At 38.8% G+C, this 24,772-nt stretch overlaps 2 protein-coding genes across 2 annotated transcripts in view; both read right to left on the bottom strand.

Annotated features, from left to right (window-relative positions):
• LOC133015150 (histone H2A-like) overlaps positions 1–24,772 on the bottom strand; it is a 543,969-nt gene that overhangs the window by 301,605 nt on the left and 217,592 nt on the right. The gene's annotated exons all lie outside the window — the stretch shown is intronic.
• On the bottom strand, positions 13,837–23,286 carry ldah (lipid droplet associated hydrolase). Its single transcript, XM_061082284.1, has 7 exons — positions 23,217–23,286; positions 19,607–19,777; positions 18,207–18,341; positions 17,098–17,267; positions 16,691–16,931; positions 14,500–14,582; positions 13,837–14,422 (listed from the first exon to the last, which is right to left on the bottom strand). Exons 2-7 carry the CDS (start codon positions 19,743–19,745, stop codon positions 14,234–14,236), a joined length of 957 nt encoding a protein of 318 aa, XP_060938267.1. The 5' UTR covers positions 19,746–19,777; positions 23,217–23,286; the 3' UTR covers positions 13,837–14,233.

The raw sequence follows: 24,772 nt of genomic DNA, 5'->3' as shown, positions 1-24,772 counted from the left end.
TTTCACAGTAAATCTCCACAGCTGTCCTTTCATCTTAAAGCAGCTTTTAAATTGCACCTTCATATGGGATGAGTATGTGACTGAGGAGTCGTTTATTCTTTCTGGTGTTTAGTAAATTTACATACATGATTCTCGCTCTTCTGTGTTCGTACCCTCATAGTTGAATGCACTTATTGTAAGTCGCTTTGGATAAAAGTGTTGACTGTTTTAATAGAATACTGAGAAAGTTTAATAACAACAATAAGACATTTGAAGTTCAAATTATGAAGGAATTTCAGCTCTATATTGTGTCTTCTTTATATTTAAAATAATAATCAAACTGAGTGGAGATGTATGTTGTAACCAAACAGCCGGCTGCTGTGTTTTGTCACTGTGCAGTCCATGGGGGATTATATATTACACTGAAAAAATAAATCATTAAATCAATGAATGTTTCGTAGCAATCTTGAAAGTAGTGGTGAAAAGGTAGCATTTATAATTCATGGAAAACAGCTTAGTTTGCCATTGACATGTGAATTTGATGCCAGTATTTTGGGAGGAGAGAAATTTTTATGGAAAGCCAGTAGAAGTTTGGAGCTTACAGGACACAGATGATCATACCCAGCATCATTTCTTTGCTGGTAGAGGTGTGGTTAACTAATCCTCTGTGCATTTAACCAGCACAATTGAAAAAGTGACTGTAATCATGCCACTCTGTACAGTGGTTGAGATTCAGGATTGTTTTGGATGACAATAAAAAATTGAAATAAAGTGCATTGTTTCATTTGACAGCATTGACCTTTGTTCGTGGTGTACAATGTAATTCATTATAGCACACTTACTTATTGAAGAACAATTTAAAATTTCAGGTTTTATATATATTTTCAGCCTGGTTCACTCTGCCAGATAGTTTAGTATCTTAGAAAAAGGTGTTATCTGCTCTGAGGGGAACTATCCTGATTTTCATTTGTGAAGCTCAGAGCATTGTCATTTGCATGTGAAAAAACCCGAGCTCCATTGAGCCCTTAATGATATGGCACCTTTTTACCTTAAAGAGATGTTAATACCATATCAACCTACTAGAGCACTCCGATCCCAGAATTCAGGTTTACTTGTCGTCCCTAAAGTCTCTAAAAGTAGAGTAGGAGCCAGAGCTTTTAGCCATCAAGCCCCACTCCTGTGGAATAATCTCTCACTTTCAGTTAGGGAAGCAGACACGCTCTGTTCGTTTAAAAGTAGACTCAAAACCTTCCTTTTTGATAAAGCTTATAGTTAGAGCTAATTAGTGGAATTCATGACACAAGACACACGGAGCTTCTCTTTCCTGCTTCTCCTTCCTTTTCTCCATCCCTAACACATCAAGGTAATTCTTATCTCATCAGTACATGTTACTAACTTGACCCCTTTCCCGGAGTTTCTGTGCCTTAGCGCCCGCGGATGCAGGGCCACAGCTATGGCCGCACCATGGATATGATTGTGGATCGCGCGTCAGAGGTCGCAATGGTGGATCCAGTTCGGTGGATTCTGTATCCTGCCTGCTGATCGTAATGGTAATGGAGGATCCTTTGTCGCGCTGGCATCGGCTGATGGTGGACCACGACCGAGGCGGCAGCTGATAATGGATTCTTACTGGCGGCAGTGTACAATAACTGTGGACTATAGTGGATCCCATCCTGATGCTGGATCGTGATCTTGCTGCTGACCAGAGACTATGATTGAAGCAGGACTGCTTCACTTATTGAAAAAATGTTTACCCTCATCGATGCTGCTAAAAACTTTAATCCTGATGATGTTTTCTTAACACTTGACATCTATTGCACTTCTGTCCGTCCTGGGAGAGGGATCCCTCACATGTGGCTCTCTCTGAGGTTTCTACATATTTTTACCTGTTAAAAGGGTTTTTAGTAGTTTTTCCTTACTCTTGTTGAGGGTTAAGGACAGAGGATGTCACACCATGTTAAAGCCCTATGAGACGAATTGTGATTTGTGAATGTGGGCTATACAAATAAAACTTGATTGATTGATGTGAAAGCGTCCTCTAGGCGTAGGAGCAGGGGGGTCACCTCACAACAGCTCTCAGGCTTGAAAACTGCAGGAAACAGGAGAGTTTCCTTTGATGCCTGCAGATTCGTGTGAAAAGCTGTTAACTGAAGAATGTGCCAACACTTTCCTGCGACACATAATGACACAAATGCTTCTTTTCATGTAGTGTCCGTCGGGCTGACGGCGGGTGAAAATGCGCATGCGCGGAGACCCTGACTAGGTTGTGACTTCCCGTCATGCAAGCGCACTCCTAAACACACTTAAACTTAGACATATGAGCATACGACCCCCTCCCCACACACATATATAGATAGATATATATATATGATCTTGTGTATGTATGTTAGGACATATGATATAAACATGTCTTGCTTGTTTTGTAAAGCACTTTGTGACTTTGGTTTTGAAAGGTGCTATTTAAATTAAGATATATATATATATTCTTACTCAGTGAACTTAGTTCTAACAAGAGATGGCTAATCACCGTTGAAGTTTCCTCAACTTAACATTTTCAGTGAGCTGCATTACTTATCTGTAAACTTGGAACTTTAAGTTAGCTCAACATTTTAAAAATATTTGCTCACTCAACTCAGAAAACAAAGTTAGATCAACAATTTTGAAGTTGGGCTTTTTACAGTGAAGGTCCATATCTGCAAATGAAACCAGATGAATGAAGTAAAACAGAATCCAGCCGAATGTCAGTTTCTAAAGTTTCTAGCTCTGATGCTCTCTGCATTTCGTCGACGGAGCCTCCAAACACGACCCGTTCACCGCGGTGAGCAGCGCTGCTCCGCGGCTTTTCCCACTAATTTCTCTCCTTAAATGAGTTCAAAAGCACCACAGCTCCACCAAAACCCGTTACCCAGGTGCTCCACATGTTTGTTCAGAGAGACCGAGTGAAAACAAGCACCTGCTGATGATTCCTTTGTAATAAAGTCAAGTAATTGTGCAGGCAGCAAACACACCGCTGATGGCCGAGGCTCCCGGTGAAGTTGAGCCAGACTTCCTATCAGAGCCTTGACGTTTCATGCTGAAGATGCTGGAGGGTCATTCTATTATTAGGACTACATTTCATATCCATGTTGAAATAGTCAATTTTACTAAATATTCACATCAAGCAATGATCAAATTAATATTGTGGCACATTTCTCTCATTTTATACAAAAAGTCAAAAGGTTGTATCATTTATTTTGCAGAAAATGTTTATGCTTTACTGTAATTTGCTGTTTCTCTACTGTCTGATTTAGTAAATACCAACTTTTGATCTTCACATTAACACTAGGATAGATGTTTCTTTATATTATTTTAATCAGTATTTGTGTAAAATAATCATTAAAACATTACAGATGTTTCTCAAAAACTACCTGACTCATAAATCAAAGTGATAATGAGTGATAATTATCTGTCAACCTGTCAATATGTTATCTGTTGATCAATGGATCAAGTCTTCTCTGACTTCACTCCTTCACTCACCCCCATCCAAGCTCATAGCAAAACAATAATAACAGTGTTGTTGTTAATCTCATAATTTTTAACTCAGGAATCAAAGGTAGGAAAGCAAAGACAAAGTTGCGAGATGGTCACTCTGCCCAGAAGTTTGTTGAGCTCCTCGTCCTTGTAGACGGACAGCTACAGGTGGCAGGGGTTCAATGTTGGGTAGTTGAATCACAGAGTGAATAAACTACAGGATGGAGATTGATTTAGTGAAGCTGCACTCGTTTCTGTTCTCAGGAAGCTAATTTAAATATATACATGTGTAAACATACATTTATATAACTAAACAGTAAATGTTGTAAACAATTGTATTGTCAATTACCATAAGCACAGGTATGAGCTTAATTTAAATTAGTCATTCATATATTAACCCAGTTAAGCACCTACATTAAATGATTTTTACCTTTTTGATTTGATTAGACTATCTCTCCACCTAAAAAATACATAAATACAACACTTTCCTCATGTCTCCATCAATCATATCCACATTTACACCAACTGTAAAGGGAGAGTTCACCCAAAAATAATAATTCACCAATTATCTAGTCACCACAATGCTGATTGAAAGGTGGGTGAAGTTTTTGAGTCCAAAACACTATGTGAGTATATATGTTTGTAGAATTGAAATTCAAGAATGTGCTCAGATCACTGCCCTTTACCGGTTGTATCACCGTAATGTGGGAAAAGGGTTGCTTTAAAGTTTAAGGCTCTTATTTTATATTTGTTGTAGTGTCCATATCTGAATTTGATCCTTGTGAACTTGTTTGTTAGAAATTACTACAACAATATCAATTTTCTATAAGCCTTCACTTAAGACAAATTCTGGAGCAAATCGAACTAACATTAGGTTGCTTCGTGTACTGATCAGGTCCTGATAACTGATGAGTGTTTATTAGTGTCAGTGAGAGCAGGTCATCAGGAGAGTGGAGGGAAACACAGAAGCTCCAGATCAGTACAAACCTGCTGCAGCTTCTTTTCTGAATATGAGGCAGCGGTGTGGATTATTGACCAGAGATAAACCCTGTATTTTCAGTGTTTCCACTGTTCTTCAACAAAGTCTTTTACCAGATAATTCATGGTAACGCTCCTCACATCTGACTGTGTTGCTCTGAGTGAGTGAGCGGGGCCTTTGTTTGTGATTTTCAACCAGCTGAAATCGCTCTGTCTTGTCATCTTGTCGCTGCAGCTAATTGGACTATAATATTCAGAAGCAGCAGGCAAGACCAACTGTTTTGAGAATTCGTATGATTTAATACATACAAAAAAAGACCATTATAATGAAAATGTGCAAAATTTATCCCGATCATCCTTTTCCCTTTTTTTCTTTGGAAGGGCGGCTCCATATCGGCCAGCTGAACCTGTTAATGTTCCCCGCACAAAGGAGCAGATACCGGTCCTGTTGATGGGTTGATGCTCTTCTAAAGCTCTGTCCAGCTCATGTAACGCCCAGTCCCCTTCTATCTCCTCCACGCTCTTGAGACTGTGCTGGGAGACACAACAAACCTTCTTGATCCTGCACGTTTGGATGTTCCATCCTGGAGGAGCTAGACTATCTCTGCTACCTGATTGGACTGCAGGTACTGTAAGGATTTCAATATTTAAATTTCTAACTGAACTCTTAACAAATAAAGATCGGTTGGGACAGAACAGTTTTATCTAGATGTTATGCCTTCATACAAATGATTTTAATAACCGTCGCTGTTTGGTGTGAATAATTAATCTTTCACATTTCTAACTTTTGTATTAAAGCGTAATTCTATTAGGTTCATTAAACTCACATAGATTTCAAGCAGCTGTCTGATAAGTTCTGGAGGTCGGACAGAGTATGTGCGTCACATTGTTGTTGCCTTGTTTTGGTTTAGTTGCTCCGAATGTCTGTACAACCAGAACGTAAAGCCGATATAGCAGGAACATAATATCTTTACTCCAACAACCACTGTTTGGCCATGATGGCCTCAGCTGTGTCAAGGCCTTGGGAGTGTCTCCTGTTCACTTCCGTATTCCAAAAGCCAGGAGGATGGCTTACGTCTGCGTTCTTTCGAGGAGGAGGAACGAAGATCTACTGTTACAAAATGGACAGGCGCCGGATGTTTGTGGCGCTCTAATACAACTAGTGTGTGGAAGCCCATTGTTTTGCTGATTGATAACCTGTTCATTGCTTCCTAAATAAATTCTTGATTGAACAAACCGAGCTCGGCTCATCTTCTCTTAAAGGATAAACGAACACACCTTACAGGACCGCCTAATGCTACAGGTAGTGACAAGGACACTAGCAGAACACGAAACTAGAGAAGAATCAGTCAGGAAGGATAAGGAGAGAACATATATAAAACTGTTCCCTTTCTGTTGTTGTCTTGCTTTACCCTCTCCATTGCACCTGGTGTCACTTTAATTTGCACCAAAGCAGATGAAATTGATTCATAATCACTTGTGCCTCCTAAATGGACAGATTGATAAACCTGAAGTCGAACTGACTTGTTGTTTTACTGTGACCATTAAGTGTTCCCTTAACATTTAGAGCTGTGTATTCATCAGCTTACCTTAAATCAGATTGTTTTAAACAATACTAATGTGATACTAATGTAAATAATAATATATATATATACATATATGGGCCATTCTACCGAATTGGTGCAAAGTCAGGTTGGAAATATTTTGAAATTTTGTATGTTTTATTCCCAAAACTTTTTCCGTATATATATTGCACCATATCTAAAGTACACATATCTAGTAAAAGAACCGTCAATTTTTATGTTGTATTTACAGACTGTGTTGGAATGTTTTTCCTCTCCCAAAAATTGTCACTACCGAAACATAGTAATAAACTATAGTAAAAAAGTATTATTATTAACCTGTTAAAATTGTGTTTCCTTCCTTTCTCTGAAGAGTATTTTTAAAAATATTTCTTGAAGGTTTTCACAATTTAATCAATAAAAATGAAATTTTTACCAAATTTCAAAGTTCAATTTATACAATTTATCAAAATCTAAATGCAATATTTCTTTGTAAAATGCATAATACTAATCATATTGATTCCAGAGTTGATGATTGATGAAATTGAACATACATTTAACCAATCAATATCATAACATTTTAGTTGATAACTCAATATACTTTATTTTTTACAAAACATCCACTGTTTCGGTAGTGACTGCACTGTTTTTGGAGTGACCACAGATGTCAGACACCATCACAAATCCATTCACAAATTTTAACTTTTCACATACTGCGATGAACACTCTTGGGGTGATCTGGATATGCCTCTGTGTGACGTTTTCTGGTGGAGGGATTAAGGTGACGACCTTGTCCACTGTGGACCAGATCTTGTCCTTTTGATCATAGAATTGGAAAAATTGAATAATGGATATGTAAAAATGGTCCTGTGAGCAGTTTGCAGCATTAAAGTATTTGTACAGAACTAGCATCTTGTGAGTTTGCAAATTGCAGCAGTGAGATCGGCTTCAGACTGTTGAATAATGTGCAGTTAAACTAGGCCTGAAGTTGGAACTTTATGTTTCGGTAGTGACGGTATGTTTCGGTAGTGACTGTTTCGGTAGTGACAATTATAGCTAATTTTGAGCATAACTAAAGAATGCTAGCAAGCACATGGCTAGTATACACATCTCTGAAGAGGTGTACACACATAAAAACACAATACTTTGCATAAAACCCCAAAAAGTTTACTTAATTGAAGATAATATGTGTTTCGGTAGTAACAATTCTTAAGGTTACACGCTGATTTTCAGACTTTGGAACACATTTACATCAAAAGTATGGGTTTTAGCTACTTACCATTGAGCCAGGAGGGACAGGGATGCAGTGTCACTGCCTGCTCAAAAATGCAGGGGTGTGGCTAAAAACCAGGCTCAGCCAATGGACTAAAACTCTTGTGTTTCGGTAGTGACATGAAAACTGGGGACATGATTTTTTGACTATAGTTTTTTAATTTAAAAATTAAACACACAATAAATCTAAATCTTCCAAGTTCTGTTTGAACCAAATCATAAAGATCTTTGAAATAAGATCACTGAAAAAAATCTAAAAAATTGATAAAGTGTTATTTTCAGAAATTGAAATTTAGATGTCAGGGTTGGGGACAGCTACTTCCCAAAAGAAAGTACCCTATAAATGATGATTTTGTATATATTTAGCTTATCCCTATCTCATTTAATGTCTTGGGTTTAAATAGACCTTAACACATTCTTAGTAAAAATCTATGTCATGAATACTTAATTGTTTTGTAAATAGCTTTTCTTGTTGGGGGACCATACTTTGCACCAATTCGGTAGAATGGCCCATATATAAAGTGTCAGAAATCTTGCATTTCTTAACCCCCCAAATGTTCCAGTTGAGCTCTACAGTTCAACCTGTCAGTCTATGGTATAGACCAGTGATTCTCAAAGTGTGGCGCGCCCCACACTGGTGAAGAATTAATACTATAGCCGAACTAATGTACGCACGTACGAATCTCTTCAACGGCGGAACAGTAAAACAAATCGTTCTTTCGCCGTAGCCAAGGGTCGGCAACCCGCGGCTCTGTAGCCCCTCTGCAGTGGCTTCCTGTACAGTGTTCTGCATGTCGCGCATATTTTTCGGTGAACTTTAAGAATCAGTTTTCATATGTGCAACGGTAACGTGATGGAACGTCACGATAACTTGTTAAATCATCATCGGATCAGGCCAGCATGAAATACCAGGAGCGGGTGAATGTGGCCCCGGTGCTGCGCCCCGCCCCCACTCACTCATAGAGAGACACGGTGATATCAGAGCTCGTGCTCATTTTGTTGAGGCAGGGGTTCGGGTGGGGCATGAAAATCCCCCAAGAACACTGAACTGGTTTTCAGTCACATATCGAATGAATGACATTGTTGTTCGGCTGCTTGAACTGACAACAAAGTCCAGTTTCAAATATAGTATATTGTTTTTTGTGTTTGAAGTAATGAGCAGGTCTCTGTACCTGGCGTGTTAGCTTTGCTCCGCTAACCTGCTGGCAAGAAACCAGCAGTAATTGCAGGGCTTGGTGGTACTGGTGCGGTAACTAACGTTGAATTCAAATAGTTTAATTTGACCATAAACACAGATTATTAATCCCGAGAAACTGATTTACTGTGATCGACCGAAGCGGGAGTATTTAATGTCACAGCTGCTTATTAACATCAGCTGTTTGAATAAAGAGCTTTAGGAGACGTAATGCTTCTTTAGAGCATTCGTGTTGATGTGTTGTAACCTGCTACAGTGAAAACTCAATTTGTCGCCTACATTCAGTTTTTACAGCGTTAATCTTAAACAAACTTTACTGAATCTGTCATTCGTGTGTGAATGGTGAAAATGCAGAATAATGCATATGTCTGTCACATGGAAAAAAAATAATAGTTAGTGTAACTTTACTAGAATATAGAGAACATAGAGAACATGAGGCTGATGATCACCACCTATTTACCCAAGAGAAAGTGAAGGGATATGATCTGATGAACTCTGAATTTAAAAGCTGTTATTTGTTTCATGTAAGTCTGTGAAAGTGTTAACCTGGAAACAAGTTTGACTTTACATATCTTTGTATTTGGGTGGAGTTTTCCTCTCGGTGACTCAGACAGCTTGCACCCGTGGATTCCCAACAGAACTGAACACTGAGAGTCATCACTTCAGCACTGACTCCAGGTACAGACCTGTTTTCATTATTGACAAACAATCAAAGCAAAGTATTGTACATCATACACAATGCATTAAATTATAAATGTAATGTTTTCTATGTGTAAGAACTCCATACTGCACATCTTCTTGTGTTACCACCTGGATCAAGGCTGGAAACAAAAAGGGAGGTCACACACAGAACGATCAATCAAAAGTAATGTATTTAACTCAACTCATAAATCTGATAAATTAACTGGTGAGGCTGACGTATGAAGCTCATCAGTTGTGTGAGAACTGTGTTGATGAGTGACAATATATTGTGAAAATTATTAAGTGTGTTGGAAAAACTATTTTGTTATTTTCGGCTCTGGGAGATGTAGTAACATCAGGAAGCCAATAGATGGCGCTGCTCTCCAGATATGTGACCCAAAACAACGTCCACTTCCAGATGAAATCTCCTCCATGTCCTGTCAGAAGCTTTGTTTTCCAGTAGCTCAGCTTCTCCTGTTTTATTGCAGCTACATGTCTGTTCGGAGTCATAAAAATGAGCTCTGTAGCTGCATCATCCTGATCAGTGGCTGTCATTAAACTAAAGTCTTGATGAACTCTCATCAGCAGTGGTGGGAAGTAACGAAGTAGAAATACTTTGTTACTGTACTTAAGTAGATTTTTCACATATCTGTACTTTACTTGAGTATTTATTTTCCTGACAACTTTTTACTTTTACTCGCTACATTTGAGCACAAATATCTGTACTTTCTACTCCTTACATTCTCAAAACTGGCTCGTTACTTGAGCAGCGGAGGTTGGCGGAACGTGCACCTTTACGCACGGCGCACCTCTCTTGCCTTCTTGCTCCTGCAGGAGCTCGGTTCAGTCTTTATTATTAGGGCCCGAGCACTGATAGGCACTGACAGGCACTGACAGACGTGAGGCCCTATTGAAATTGTAAGGATTCATATTCAGGCAAATGAATTGGCTTTTTGAGTGCTTTTATTTGGTGACTTTACATAATTTTTTGAAGGTATTCCTTTTTCGATTCACATTTGTTTTCCCTTTCCTGCCTAGTGTCAACATCTGCACATAAATACATAGCTCGAAGCAGCAAGTGGTTAACTTTTCTTAAAGAAAATATTGGAAGTAGTTGGTTTAAACAAAAACTGTTGGCAAATAGACTATCATTGGTTGGCCGTGTCTACTTAGTCTTACACGTCCACGTAAACAAAACCAAACAGATTTAAAACAAGTCGAGATGGAAAAACAAACAACACAACCAATTATATAAGCAAACGCAGAAACAACTTTCAGCCAACACAACCAAAAACAAACACTGTGTCGTGGACGACTGCATAATCACGCACACAATTCAGGTTTTTTAATGGACCTCGCCAAATGGAACCCTGGGTAATCAGGCCCAGTTTTCCACTCACTATAATGCTAATATAATTTTTGCAAAGATATTATATATCTATATATTACCAATTCCAATCCTTAGTCGTCCTTTGTGCTGACTCAACACAACTTAGAAGCTGTTGAGTCTTATATATGTATTGTACAAACTGGCTAATGTGTACAACTTCAAGCAGGGTTGTGTCTTCACTTTGTCGTCCCTACAGGCAAGATACCCTACAGGTGTATTGTCACCCTGCTGGAAACAAATGCAAACACAACCGCAGGCCCATTCAGTGAAGATAGTCTAATGATAAATAAACAGGCTTACATGTAGATGAGTGTACAAGCTGGTGGGCAGGTATACAGGCAGGTAAACATCCAGGCAGTTACAAAATACAGCTAATAGACACAAAAGGTTCATTTGGTCTACTAGTGGCAGGTCTATTAGTGTTCTTAAGTAGAATCAAGAGGCACAGGTTTATTCTGTTGTGTTGATTCTTTGTTGTCGCTAGAAGTTCAGATGCACTTGTCCAATACTATTTTAACCTCAGCATCTCGGGTTCAAAATTTGTAAAATTATACATTATATATAAAGTGTTGTTATAATTTTTCAGTCAGTTGAAATAAATCCTGAACTGAACAATTTTGGGTTGTTTTGTGTCTGTATAGGCCTACTATAAAAAGCACTTAATTTTGGTACTTGTACTTTTGATACTTAAGTACATTTCAACACCAGATACTTTTGATACTTAAGTACATTTAATATGAGCAACTCGAAGACTTTTACTTAAGTTATTTTCTGAGGGGTGACTTTTACTTTTACCGGAGTCACTTTCAACTAAGATATCTGTACTTTTACTCAAGTATGGCTTTCAAGTACTTTATACACCACTGCTCATCAGACACTGCAACACCAACAGAGGGAAAGTCACGTGGAGCAGAGTGTATTTCCAGGTTTTGCAAATATCAATAGATCTTCTTCGAAAGTAAATCTAAGTAACCCCCACCTGACTGTTGTTTTTCCAATCTTGGCCTGCAAACCTGAAAGCGACTAAGACCATGACTAAAAAGACGAATCAACAAAGACAGAACTGAGGACTTGACCAAAATACAAACTGGACTAATGATAAACTAGAGACAGTTGGCACCGGACAAACAGGTGAAACAAATCTAGGCAGGAAATAAATTGAACAGAAACACAAAATAAAACAGGAGTCAGAGTGGATGCAAATCTGAAAACAATGACGCACGGGTAAAGGTTAAATAACCAAAAGTGTCCATAATAAGAATAGTCCATAAAATCCAAAACAAAATGTATCCAAGAGTGAAAAGTCTAGAATCATGACACTCAGAGGGGAGATTCAAGATTCAAGAATTTATTGAGTTTGCTGTTATTTATTACTTAAAGAAAATACCTCAATCACTGAAACTGATATTCACAGTAAACATAACATTTCCAACCATAGAAAAACTGCAATTATATTGTTATTTTGCTGAGGGTGGGTGCTCACATTCAGTCATTAGGTTTCAACAACTTGTGATTATTAAATATTGGCAAATATGTAAGCACTAAAGAACATGTAAAGCTCAATGACTTCCTCTGGAAAGGTGGGTGGATGAAGACTGTTCTCTGCCATGGCAAGGCAACAAATGGCAAACACAGAATTATCCCAGAGACAGAGTCCTCTCTATAGGCATTCCTCCCTGCACGATTTCGGTGAGCATGTGCAAATTGTAGCGGTTTCCTGTTCTTAACTGACAGGAGTGGCAACCGATGTGGTCTTCTGCTGCTGTAAACCATCCGCTTCAAGGTTCGACCTGTTGTGCATTCAGAGATGGTATTCTGCATACCTTGATTGTAATGAGTGGTTATTTGAGATACTGTTGCCTTTCTATCATTTCGAACCACCATTCTCCTCTGAACTCTGACATCAACAAGGCATTTTCATCCACACAACTTCCGCTCCCTGGATATTTTCTCTTTTTCGGACCATTCTCTGTAAACCCTAGAGATGGTTGTACTTGAAAATCCCAGTAATATTATTTTCTTGAATAATATCCCCAATATATGCCAGAAAAATCCAATGGAGGAGCTGGAGAGGGTATAAATGGTAATGCTGTCTCTGCCAAAATATCTCCCCTTCTACATGTGAAGACAGTATATCAGGACACACCCCACTGAAGTAACAAACACATTTTAATTTCAGATTCCTGTAAAAAGGGTATATTCTTTCTGTTGATCGTACCTTCACCTTCTTCTATGTGTGACCTGGCACATTATTTAGAATGGCTGTTTTAGAATTAAGGCAGCCTATTGGTCATGCTTGACTCCAATGACATCAGTGTGCATGGACACGATCAAATTGTAAGGGCTCAAGAAGAGCAGAGATGTGCATTCAGTTCACAATTAAATCTTTATTTAATAATGGGAGGACTAGAATAGGGACCGCCTCGGGCGGCAGCTGAAGTTCCCCAGCCACATCGCAGCCATAACCCTGCGACCAGACATTGTCCTTATGTCTGAGTCCACCAAACACAGTCCCATGGAAAGATCAGTTGGAAGAAGCCTTTGAAAGGAAGCTCTCCAAATACGCAGGACTGGTTAACAACTGTCAGAAGGCTGGATGAAGAGCAAGGTGTATCCCAGTGGAAGTTGGGTGCAGGGATTTCGCGCCCCGAAGTAGAGAAGAAGAGGAGAGCCATCCGCAGAACCACATAAGCGGCAGAGAGAGCCTCAAGATGGCTTGGGCTCCAAAGAGGGGAGCCATGGAGTCAGAGTAGCTAGCTGGCTGGGTCACCTGGAGGAGGTTGTTTGATGTTGAAAGACCCGAAACACCCGATGATTCCAGGAATATTACTGAAGATGTGTCCAGATGCATCAGAAGATGTATGTTCACAGGTCTGTGAGGTCCAGATCATTGTCTGGACCTGCAGCAAACTTTACAAACTCATAAACCATAAACATATCTGTTTTTCACATAAAGATCCAGACTATTATTTCCTGAGATAAAATGTAAAAAGGCTTATTCCCTGGCTCAAAGCCCAGTAATCCTACTGACAGATCAAACAGACAGCGGTGAAAACATCACCTCGTTGGCTAAATTGACATTTCATTGGAATCACAGGCAGCTCTCATGTTTCACAGTACTGTGTCAACAATATACATCAGCCAATGGAAAATAAAAGGCATGTACGAGAAATGTCATCACTTTGTGTTTTCCAGTCATCATGCATTAGAATGCATGTTTTCTATTATATATACTATTGTATATGAAAAACTAAAAAATAAACGCCTTACAATAAAAAATGGTGCAAAATAGCAACATATGCAACTTGAGAAATTGTACAGTTTTTTCGTTGATGGTTTCTTACTTTATCTTTGGAGGCTGATATGAATACAACACAATAGTGTTTTAATAAATTTGGTAGTACAATACAGTTTGGTATGATTTCTGTAATCAAAAGTTCTGCACAAAGCCACCAATTTAAATCAGCTGTCAGATTTGAGTTTATTTTTTTTCTATCCAATTCCAAATCAACTTACATCATTAAGCCTATACAAATTTAATATGTATTAAAGTGAATATTTGATTTATTCCCGGAACGAAACATCTATGTATATTCAGTCATTATGGTATCTCTATTATTTAAAAGAATATCGTCACTGTCATGAGCATGTGAATAAATGAAATCGTCATGTCCTTAAATCTCCACGGATCCATTCTGCCACCATTTTGGCGACGTCTCTTCCTGCATCCAGGACAAAGGCATGGCGGAACCCTTTTTCACACAATCTGATATCTCCATGTGGGAAGTCCTGTTTGATGTCAAGATAATACTGCACAGGGCACCAGTGGTCTGTCGTTCCATAATAAAATATAAGCTGAAAATACAATAGATATGTTGTTTACTATACAACTTTGAACCATTTACTGATGTTAATCACGTTGCTTTTCTTACCTTTTCAAGATTTTTCTTGATGGTTATGTTGTCTCTTTCCAGAACTTTCTTCATTTCCTGACCACCCATGTACATAGCATTGGCTGAAAAAGAAAGATAATTACATTAGTTTAGTTGTTGTTTTGATTCAAATTATTAATTTCATGATTAACAGACATATTCAAAGATGTTCAACAGTTTGAACAAGAGACGTGGGGGTATGAAAATTTGTTTTTTCATGGTCTGATCAAATAACTCAACATTAATAACATTATCCAGCTTTCTGTACATGCAAGCTTTAAAATACTTTATACACATTCAGTCATTTGGTTAATTGACGAGAAGTCTAACCGGGTGTTTGTAGGCTGTGAGTTTCACGTTGGTCTTGTTAAAAGTTTTAATACAGTGTGCTAATATCTGCATTTTTGAAAAAAACACACAGAGACATTATATATTACTATATGTTTAATTATATACAGCAGTGATAAATGAATGTTAACATAAATAAAGGGATAAGGAAACACACTCTTCACACGTGAATAGGATCAGTTTATTTGGTTGTCACAGATTTAGTGAGTGAGTATTCTCAGCTAAAGCTACATAATCTTTTTGAAACTACTTCTCAGTAGTTGGACTTTTTTATTTCATGTTTGTGCATACCTTGTGTCCTTAAGATGCACTTTTTGTTTTATAATTAAAATGCAGCTAATTGAGTGTAAAAGGGAATATTTCCCTCTCTAGCATTGCCACCTGCTGGTGGTTTTTGGTTTATCATAAAACTATTTGTTTTGTAATGACATACTGTGGTATACTGTACTATCTCAGATTTAAACTGCACCATCTTTTCATTAAATCAATTTGAGAAGTTGAACATTTTCATCTGATGTCATTAAGGGGTGATGGTGGGTCCCGAAGCCAGACCAGTGGAGAACCACTTCTCTAAATGACCTTGTTTCGAGTCAAATCTGAATGTCACGGCAAGGTGACACTTGGATGAAACCACAAAAGCAGTATGGAGGCATGTTATATATTTTTGTTGTTGATTTATTACATCTGAAGAAGGGGTCACGTTGGCTGAAACACTGTTTACCCCTGAGACTACTGAAGTGTTTTGTGGACTCAAACAATTAACCCAGCCCTCCATCGGCATAGTGGTGATAAGATTATGAGGTAATTTGAATTTTTGGGTAAACTATCCCTTTAAGACCTCGTAGATAATATTTTAAGGCCCGAAATTCAGAATATGGAATTTTTGGGCTTTCAATTGGCAGTTGCAAGCATGCTCCTGTGGCCACATTGGCTTAAATTATTAAGTGAAAGGAAGGACAACTTCTGATCAGATACAACCACTTTCGATATCACTTTCTGACTTAAAGTGGGCTCCATGGAGAAAGACCTAGGAAGACCCCACATTTGAAAGAGTAACGTAAAAAAAAAGCCTGTTTAGAGTTAGTTTATCCCTGTTTTCAAGCCACTGTTCTTCTGCAAGTATGTATTTTGGAAACCAAGGTCCCATTAAGAGCAACAAAAACGGTTTGCCCCAAAAAGGTAGGTATGTATATATTTTTGTGTGTCATTGCTTTCGTACATGTTGAATTTCCATCTGTTCATAATCTACAATAATGTTACACCTAAAATATTGACACCATAACTTACAACTGTCACTGTAAAACCACAGTATTGTTAGTCTTTGGTGTTTTGCTCCTGGAGGAATAATAAATTGATTGCAGAAGAAAAGGAAAAGTGTACGACAATGAAAAGCATTGAAGTAAACAAAGTGAATGCATTATAATACCACATTATGTCACTTTGTGACTTGATAGTGATGTGACGATGACATCATTCCAACCATATGACCATGAATGATTCTTCCGTCTATATAAGATTCAGATTGTGTCTATAGTCCTACAAGATGCAAAGGTCCCTAAATAAATGAATTTTTTTAACAAGGCTTGATGTCTTTCTTTATGATGTCACTTATTATGTGACATAATATGATGGGTAATATATTTCTGATAAATATAAGCTGCAGATTGTTTCTCCGTTATTTGCATAGGTATCCTGGGAAATGGGTCATTCCAACCTTATTTTTCTTTACCTTGACTTTTGACTTATTCACACACACACACAATCACACACACCCACACACACACACTTTGACAAAAACATTAGGATCAAACAAATAAAAGGGCAACATCAAAGCTTAACCAACCTGTACAGTCACCACTGAGCAGACCTACAGTCGGTTGGACTACACTGAGGTCCAGAGAGCGAATGCCACCAAACACCAGTTTGATCAGGCTGCCTTTCAGGCTGTCAGGCAGCAGAGAGAGCAGGAAGACTGAGAGGTAGGCCACATAACGCATATGACACAGTACAGGGGTCATGACCTTCCCCTGAGGGGTCTGAACCATCCGCTCAATGGTTGGAAACAGCATGACAGCCTTCAGAATCTGTATCAAATAAAAGAAGGAAAATCGTAGATGGTGAAAGAGACGATATGATTGAAACTCCCTGAATAGAGAGGGAGTTTTTCATGTCATTTTTCTTCTTCCCTTTAGGAAAGATTGGTGTTTCAGCAGCATAATCTGACTGACTTGGTGATGAACAGTTATTAACCTTGAGTTCAGGGTCTCTCTTCATCATTTCTAGAATAATGTAGCAGCCGATGGAGTGCCCAACTAGGACCAGGCTGGTCTCTCTAGGAACATGTTTCCTGAGGAAGGCCAGCTTGTGTTCAATCTGTCCATTCAGACCAAACACATCCTGCTCTGCTGCCAAGGAAGCATCTGTTCAAAGACAAAATATGGGCATGTGGTGTATATATGCCTGGACTTATCATGCACTTCTAGTTCAATAGGTGCATATAAGGGTTGAAGTACATTTATGTTTAGAGAATCATTAGTTATTTTTTAAGAGTCCAGAGATTCAGCTGTAAAAGAGTAATTCAGAGTGATACATTTCTCTCTATAACTGTTTTCAGACATGAACTCTGGGGAATGTCTGCTCAATGGGGTCCAGACTTTCTCCGGAGTTTGCCTTTGACACATGATAAACGCAGCAGGAGATTATCTGCTCAGATGATTTTACTACGACTTAGAAGTCTCTGGAGCATTAAGGTAAAGAGTGGCCCAGCATAAGGGAGACAGGACGTAACATATCAACTCTGCTATAGAGATCGCATGTTTGTGTTCTTTTACCACCAAAAGCTCTGGAATCTCGTTATTTATTCCAAGTTGATATCTTTGTTGGTGTCTGCTACATGTATCTTTGCTCTTTTTCAACCTGAGATGTTAGTATTATTATTGTGTTTTTCAGTATTGTATCTATTGCGTTTTAGAAACATCCCCCTTGTGCCCTCTCGCTTGAAGTCAATCCTCTGGATTATCTCCTGCTGTTTTCTAACATGGGCTCATTCAGACATTATCAACGTTTTTACTAGGGCACTGGCAGAAAAAACTCCAAAGAAAGTCTGGGATCTCTCACTCAGACATTTGCGTTCTCACATACAGCTCATCTGGTAAATGTCAAGAGATTATCCAGAGTTCGGTGCATGTTTTAAAGCAGTTTATACGTATTGTTTGGAGTCTAGTTGGCATACAATTACGGGAAAAAACAGTATACTCTGCCCACAAATTACTACTTAATACCTCCCCCGCCCTCTCTTTTCCTCTCTTCATCAAATATAATTGTTTAAATCAGTGTGTAAACTTGAAAGGAATAACTACCTTCAACCATGTCCATGGAGTCTGGAGTTACACAGTGACCTGCATGACTTACAGCCCACACTGGGTGGTGGTACCCAAACATGCTATGAAGTGTTAGCATGAAGGTTCTGTAGTAGCCCACAATGCCAGGATTTCCTGTATGGAAGAGGAAAACATAACTGTACATTTTACTGTGAAAGATGTGATTAATTCCTTGAGATACTCCATTCAAAGATATGTTCAGTTAAAAGCAGTGGGAAACATTTACAGAAAAAATATTTATTTAATATATCATATTTGCTAAAACTGTCAATATGACTTCATTCAGACCCTGTATTCATATCTGTCCTTGATGGGATCACAAAAGGTGCTAATAATGTAAATCAGAAATAACAAACACACACTAATTTCTAAACAACCAGTGTTGTACTATATGGCACAATACAATATGGCCAAATCATAACATACATTGTCTCAAGGCACTTTACATAGAAGGTCAAGACCTTAAGACAAGACCTTGTTGCTGGCATAGTTTACTGTGCAGCACGAGTTAGTCACCTGTCTGCAGCAGAGTGGGAGTTGAAGGTGATTTTGCAGTCAGGCTAACTTTTGCCTATTTCCAAGTATAAATGTTATTGGTTGTTAGCGTCATGTTGTTACATTTCGTTCAAATTCTCCCATCGACTCTCACTCTCACCTATATTTTCAAAAACCTCCAAAATGCATCTTACAAATAATATTTCTATGCAATGGTCAATTTAAAAGTTGCTGATCTTAACAGATAAACAAATGACCACAAAAACATGTGGCTTATTTAATCCTATTCAACTTAAGTGTATTGAAATGTGAAATTTCATTCTCAATGTAAACTGATAACAACTACACATCCTTACCAACACACACCTCTGGATCTCTGTTATGAAGCTGCAGGTGCTCAGTGATGCAGTATTACACAAACACACAACAGAGTGGACACATTCATGTAATTCTAATACTTTCATTCTGAGAGTTATGATTATCTGGTTTTTAAAATGAAAACAGAAAAATGCACCTTCAGTACCGATAGTTCAAATCTATCAATGGCAGTAACTCTATCAGCCACATTTTCAAAGCTATATCATACACGTGATCTACTCTTTCTAATCTAATCTAATCTGTTTTTTAAAATCTTTAATGATTTCTTTGTCAGTATTTGTATTTGTTTTACCAATTGTATGTACATCACTCAATTACAAGGAACTTTTAACTGTACTAACCTGTATGTTAGGTGCTATACACTTACATTTTTTATTGAGTGATTGATACAAACATAGTGTTATCGCATAATGGATGAATGACCCGTTGTTTTAACTGTTAGCAAACAACTGGTCAGAATGAGGCAAATTATATGATCATTAACATAAAATGTTGGTCTTACTCACCTGGAATGACAAGAAATAGGATTTTGTGACCTGAATGTAACTGACAGGAGCCAAATTTAAGGACCTCCGTGTTAGCTCCACAGCAGTAGATGAAGTCTGTCTGTGGTTGATCCCTGCTGTCTGTCACCATGTTTTCCATCTCATCAGCTTGGAATACAAAGAAGGGAAAATCTGAAAGCCAATGGACATCTGATCAGTTAACTTTAAAAGTCACATGTTAATGCACTTTTCAAGAGCTTCAATCATCACTTACATGGTAAATATACATGTCATCAGATCTAATAAAGAGGTCCTGTTGTTACCGTGTAATTGTGTAATAATTGCCAGCAGTTTCAAAGGTGATGCATTTGTCAGGGTTTAAAAACGGACTTTGGACTGAGGTGCAACTGACAAGACTTGACCTCTGTGGACTCTATACACTGATAACTGACTGCCTGCCATGTGTATGAATAATAGGCCTGAATGTTGATTTGTCTCTCCATTCTTTGTTTTTCTCAATTCTTCCTTCTTATTCAATATACTCAGTTTGATGCTGATATAGTTTAACTATAAGACCGTAGAGTGAAATTACTTTTATTCTTTGTCCATTGTTATAATAGGAACCTGTCATTATCAAGTGTTTCTGTCTAACAATCCCAGTTATGCTTTTTCCCCTTGAAAATAAGGCGACAGGGAAGGGGCCTATAGTGTTTTTAGTAATGAAGAGTGGGTACACCTGTACAACGAAGTTAACTCCTCTACGGCAGCTAATATGGCATTTAAAAGGAAATAATTACACATTGTACTTACTTCACTTTATCAGTTAAATAATTCTCCTCTCAGAGAGAAAAGCAACATTTTCTTCATACGTTTTAGAATTGTACAGCTAACGAAAAAGATTCATAGGAAAATTTAAGCGATGTTTTGCAGTGACTTTGAGTGGAACATTGCCTTTTGCAGAAAACACTTTGATATTGAAAGTATCTCAGGAAAGGAAATGGTATTTATACAGTACTCACTCACTTTACAAAAAAATATCCTCTCAACCAGGACATCCAAAACAAAACTACTTTGTGTTGTGTGGCTACAGCAAGAAATATAATTATTTCCCATTTACAGTTTTTCTCAATTGCTTTGGCTCATTTCACGAAACAGGAATGACATTCTCAAAACAACACGTGCAAACCTCCAAACCACTGGGCACTTGTTCACAACAGGTTGAAAGATCTCATTCCTTTAATGAAATTGCAATTGTATTTGCACATCCTTGCACATGACAAGTACAATTGCCTACAGCTTGCACAAATTTCAAATGAATTAGGACACCTCTTCAAACGGTTAGGTACAATTGCCTTCAGTTAGCCCAATTATCAATTGAATATATCTTGCTGGTCTTAACTGACTGTTGCTTCTCAGTCAAGTGGTTGTTCTCTCCAGAACATGTTGGCATAATTTCCTTGTGTACATCATCACCTGCAAAATAGTTCACTCCACTGTCAAAATCTTTCAGGCACATAATACCATGAAAAACATCATGGTATATACTGTAATATGGATCATCAGCTTAATTTTCAGGTGCAACTACAAAATCCGAGTTTCAAACATCCGATCACCAATTAGACAGTTAGTTTAGTTAGCTGACAGGTGCTATCCAGGAGTAAAAATGCTTCCATCAAATATCTAGTTTGACCAAGTTCAGTACAATTTATGAACATGGAAGCACCTGGCCAGGGAAACGACTAAGGGCAACTGCCTGCTCGAGTAAGAGGAAGTAGAAGAAGAAGAAGAGGAGCAAGGGTGCGTGGTAATGGAGAAGGGGGAAGAGGCCGAGGAGGACGAAGACAACAAGCTGTGGCTTCCACCGTGGCCCGCTCATCAGGGCGTGGTTCACTGCCATCCAAGAATGCTGATGGTGCTCTTATCACTTTACTCTCCATTCCTCAATCCTATTGAGGAGTTTTTTTCTGCATGGAGGTGGAGGGTCTATGAGCATCGGGCTCAAAACAAGAGGTCCCTTCTCCAGGCAATGGATGCTGCTTGTGGTGATGTCACAGCAGAGCAGTGTCAGGGATGATTGCAGCATGCACGCCGATTCTTCCCCCGTTGCATAGCAAGGGAGAACATCAGATGTGATGTTGATGAAAATCTGTGGCCAGACAGACATGAGCTCGAGGATGAGCAGGAGAGTGAGGATGAAAACTAGTGAAACTCCAGCTTTGCTTTACTTTCTTACTGTATGTGTTGTTAGTGTAGGCTATACCTAATTCTAGTTTTGATGTGCTTATTGTTTGACAGTATATTGTGCTGTACACATTTTCTGTTACTGTAACCACGATGTAAGGCAATTACTGTAACAATTTCCATGGCAGTATGAGTGCAATAAAGTATTTTATGTGAAACCTTGAATTAATCTTTTTTCTGTTTGATACACATAGTATTCTGGAAAGAAAACATCTACTGTAACCATTCAGTGTCAAAGGATTGAGCCAAGATTGAAATGTGCACATGAGGGATATTTTTATGGTCCACTGCCATACTGACAAAACATCTAAACATTTTGACCTGTAGTGTTTAAACAATGCCAAATAGACTTTTCATTTTGGGGGCACTGACTATTTGTATGACAAAAGAACTTAGTTTTGACTGATGAGTTGTCTGTTTTGGAAGAGATATGACCTTTAGCAGGTGTGCCATGCAGTTTTGCTGAACCATCTACGTTGTTTTGGCAAATTTATTTAAAGCTCTGAGAATGTCCTTTTTTTCCGAGAGATGAGCCACAGCAATCGAGAAGGAACTTTTCATTTTGGGGGCACTGACTATTTATATGAAAAAATGATTTGGTTTTGAAGCTTGAGTTAACTGTTTTGGGTGAGATATGACCTTTTGAAGGTGATCTATGTAGTTGTGCTCAACCATATAGGCTATTTTGTCAATTGCACTTAGAGCTCTGAGAATGTCATTTCTGTTTCGTGAAATGAGCCAAAGCAATGGAGAAAAACTGTAAATAATGGCATACACACATACACATATATTCTTGTTAAACTGATGCCTGGTATGGTTGATGTGTTTTTTTTTTCTCACAATCTTTTTCATTTATGAATTTATCATTGTAATGATTGTTCTTCAGTGTGTGACTCTTTTAGTGCGTGTGTACGTGTGTGTGTGTGTGTGTGTGTGTGTGTGTGTGTGCGGGCGTTCGTGTGTCTGTGTGATTGTGAAAGCCGATTAAATGATAAATAACAGAAAAAGGAAGGGGTGCGTTTACGGGCTCCTCTCGGCAATGTATTCAAGTAATTCTAGAACCACGCCAGAAGGCTAACACATGACCTAAAATAAAGTTGGCATTTCAAGATAACGGATATAATTTATGCTAATTCATTGGCACCGAATTACAAAACGGTTGTTCAGTAAAATATACTGAGGTGTCTGAGGTGTACTTCCACTATTTCCTTCTACCAGTTTGTTACTGTGTTAAATGAATGATATTTTAAATACAGTTTGGTCTTAGAGTAACACTGACATTATTTTAAATGAGATAATGACAATATACTGAGCGACGCTAGGGCGAATCCCAGTAGCTGTTTTTCTGTCACTGTCTGCCGTGTGTGATATTTAATAACAAATTGTTTACCTCTAAATATTGCGGAGAATTCCTCAATGATTGTCTCCGGTTGGATCCGTGTATGAGTACTTCCTGTCTCTGAAAGTGCTGGATTCTGATTGGTGAGCTAGTGGTCCTCCCACTCTGACAAGCTCTTTCTATTTTTTTCTTAAAGGGGTAGTTTCCAATTTACATTCAGCCACATAACTGGCAAGGTTACAGACGGGCAGTAAGAAAGACAGACAGACAGACAGACAGACAGACAGACAGACAGACAGACAGACAGACAGACAGACAGACAGACAGACAGACAGACAGACAGACAGACAGACAGACAGACAGACAGACAGACAGACAGACAGACAGACAGACAGACAGACAGACAGACAGACAGACAGACAGACAGATAGACAGATAGATAGATAGATAGATAGATCGATAGATAGATAAATTCAACTTTATTGTCATTGCACAGAGTACACGTACTTAGACAATGAAATGCAGTTTAGCATCTAACCAGAAGTGCAGAAAAAGCATTAAAAGTGCAGAGTATGTGCATATGTAAAGTGGAAGTGAGCAAGATAAATAGATGAATAGATATAAATATGAATACACTATAGGTGGGATAATACAGTAACACAAAATAACAGTCCAGTGCAAATGTTCAGTGGCTGGAGGAGGGTGTGTGGCAGTCCAAGCCAGGGTGGAGGGGGGGAAGTACAGTCACTGGAGGAGGTGTGTGTGTGGGGGCGGGGGGGCCTGTCACCGTGGTGCAGAGTTCAGCACGGTGACAAGTATAGCGAAGAAGCTGTTCCTGAACCTGCTGGTCCGGGAACGGAGGACCCTGTAGCGCCTCCTAGAGGGGAGGAGGGCAAACAGTCTGTAGCTGGGGTGAGACCTGTCCTTGACGATGCTGCGCGCCCTCCGCAGACAGCTCTTCCTCTGGACAGCTTCAATGGTTGGGAGTGTGGAACCGGTGATGAGTTGGGCAGTTTTCACCACCCTCTGCAGTGTTTTCCGGTCCGCAACAGAGCAGCTTCCATACCACACTGCAGTTGGTGAGGATGCTCTGGATGGTGCAGTGGTAGAAATTAACCAGAATCTGAGGAGACAAATTGGCCGTCTTCAGTCTCCTTAGGAAGAAGAGACGCTGGTGTGCCTTCTTGACCAGGGTTGAGGTGTTGAGTGTCCAAAAGAGGTCCTCAGAGAGGTGGACACATAGATATATATATATGGGTGAACACCAAGGAACTTGAAGCTGGCGACACGCTAAACCTCCGCCCCGGTGATATGGATGGGTGTGTGTGTGCAACCTTTCTTCCTGAAGTCCACAATGAGCTCTTTGGTCTTCTCTCAAATCTCTTTGTGTCACTGGATGTGGGACGAGGCCCATTGTTTTGAATGTGAGGTGTAGACATAATGTACAGTAAATCTATTGTTTCATCTGGGCTTAGTCGTGGTCCCATCCCAGTGATGACTGTCCACACCTGACAAGGACAAATAACTCTATACTCTAAAGAGTTATATACTTCAGTTCATACAACTGCATTGTTTAAATTCACAGTGGCTCATGATGATGTTGGGTG

Source organism: Limanda limanda, chromosome 12 (genome assembly GCF_963576545.1).
Source record: "Limanda limanda chromosome 12, fLimLim1.1, whole genome shotgun sequence".
In the NCBI taxonomy this organism is placed as follows: Eukaryota; Metazoa; Chordata; class Actinopteri; order Pleuronectiformes; family Pleuronectidae; genus Limanda; species Limanda limanda.
Note: the sequence above shows the minus strand (reverse complement) of the source record. Positions and strands in the feature narration are given on the sequence as shown.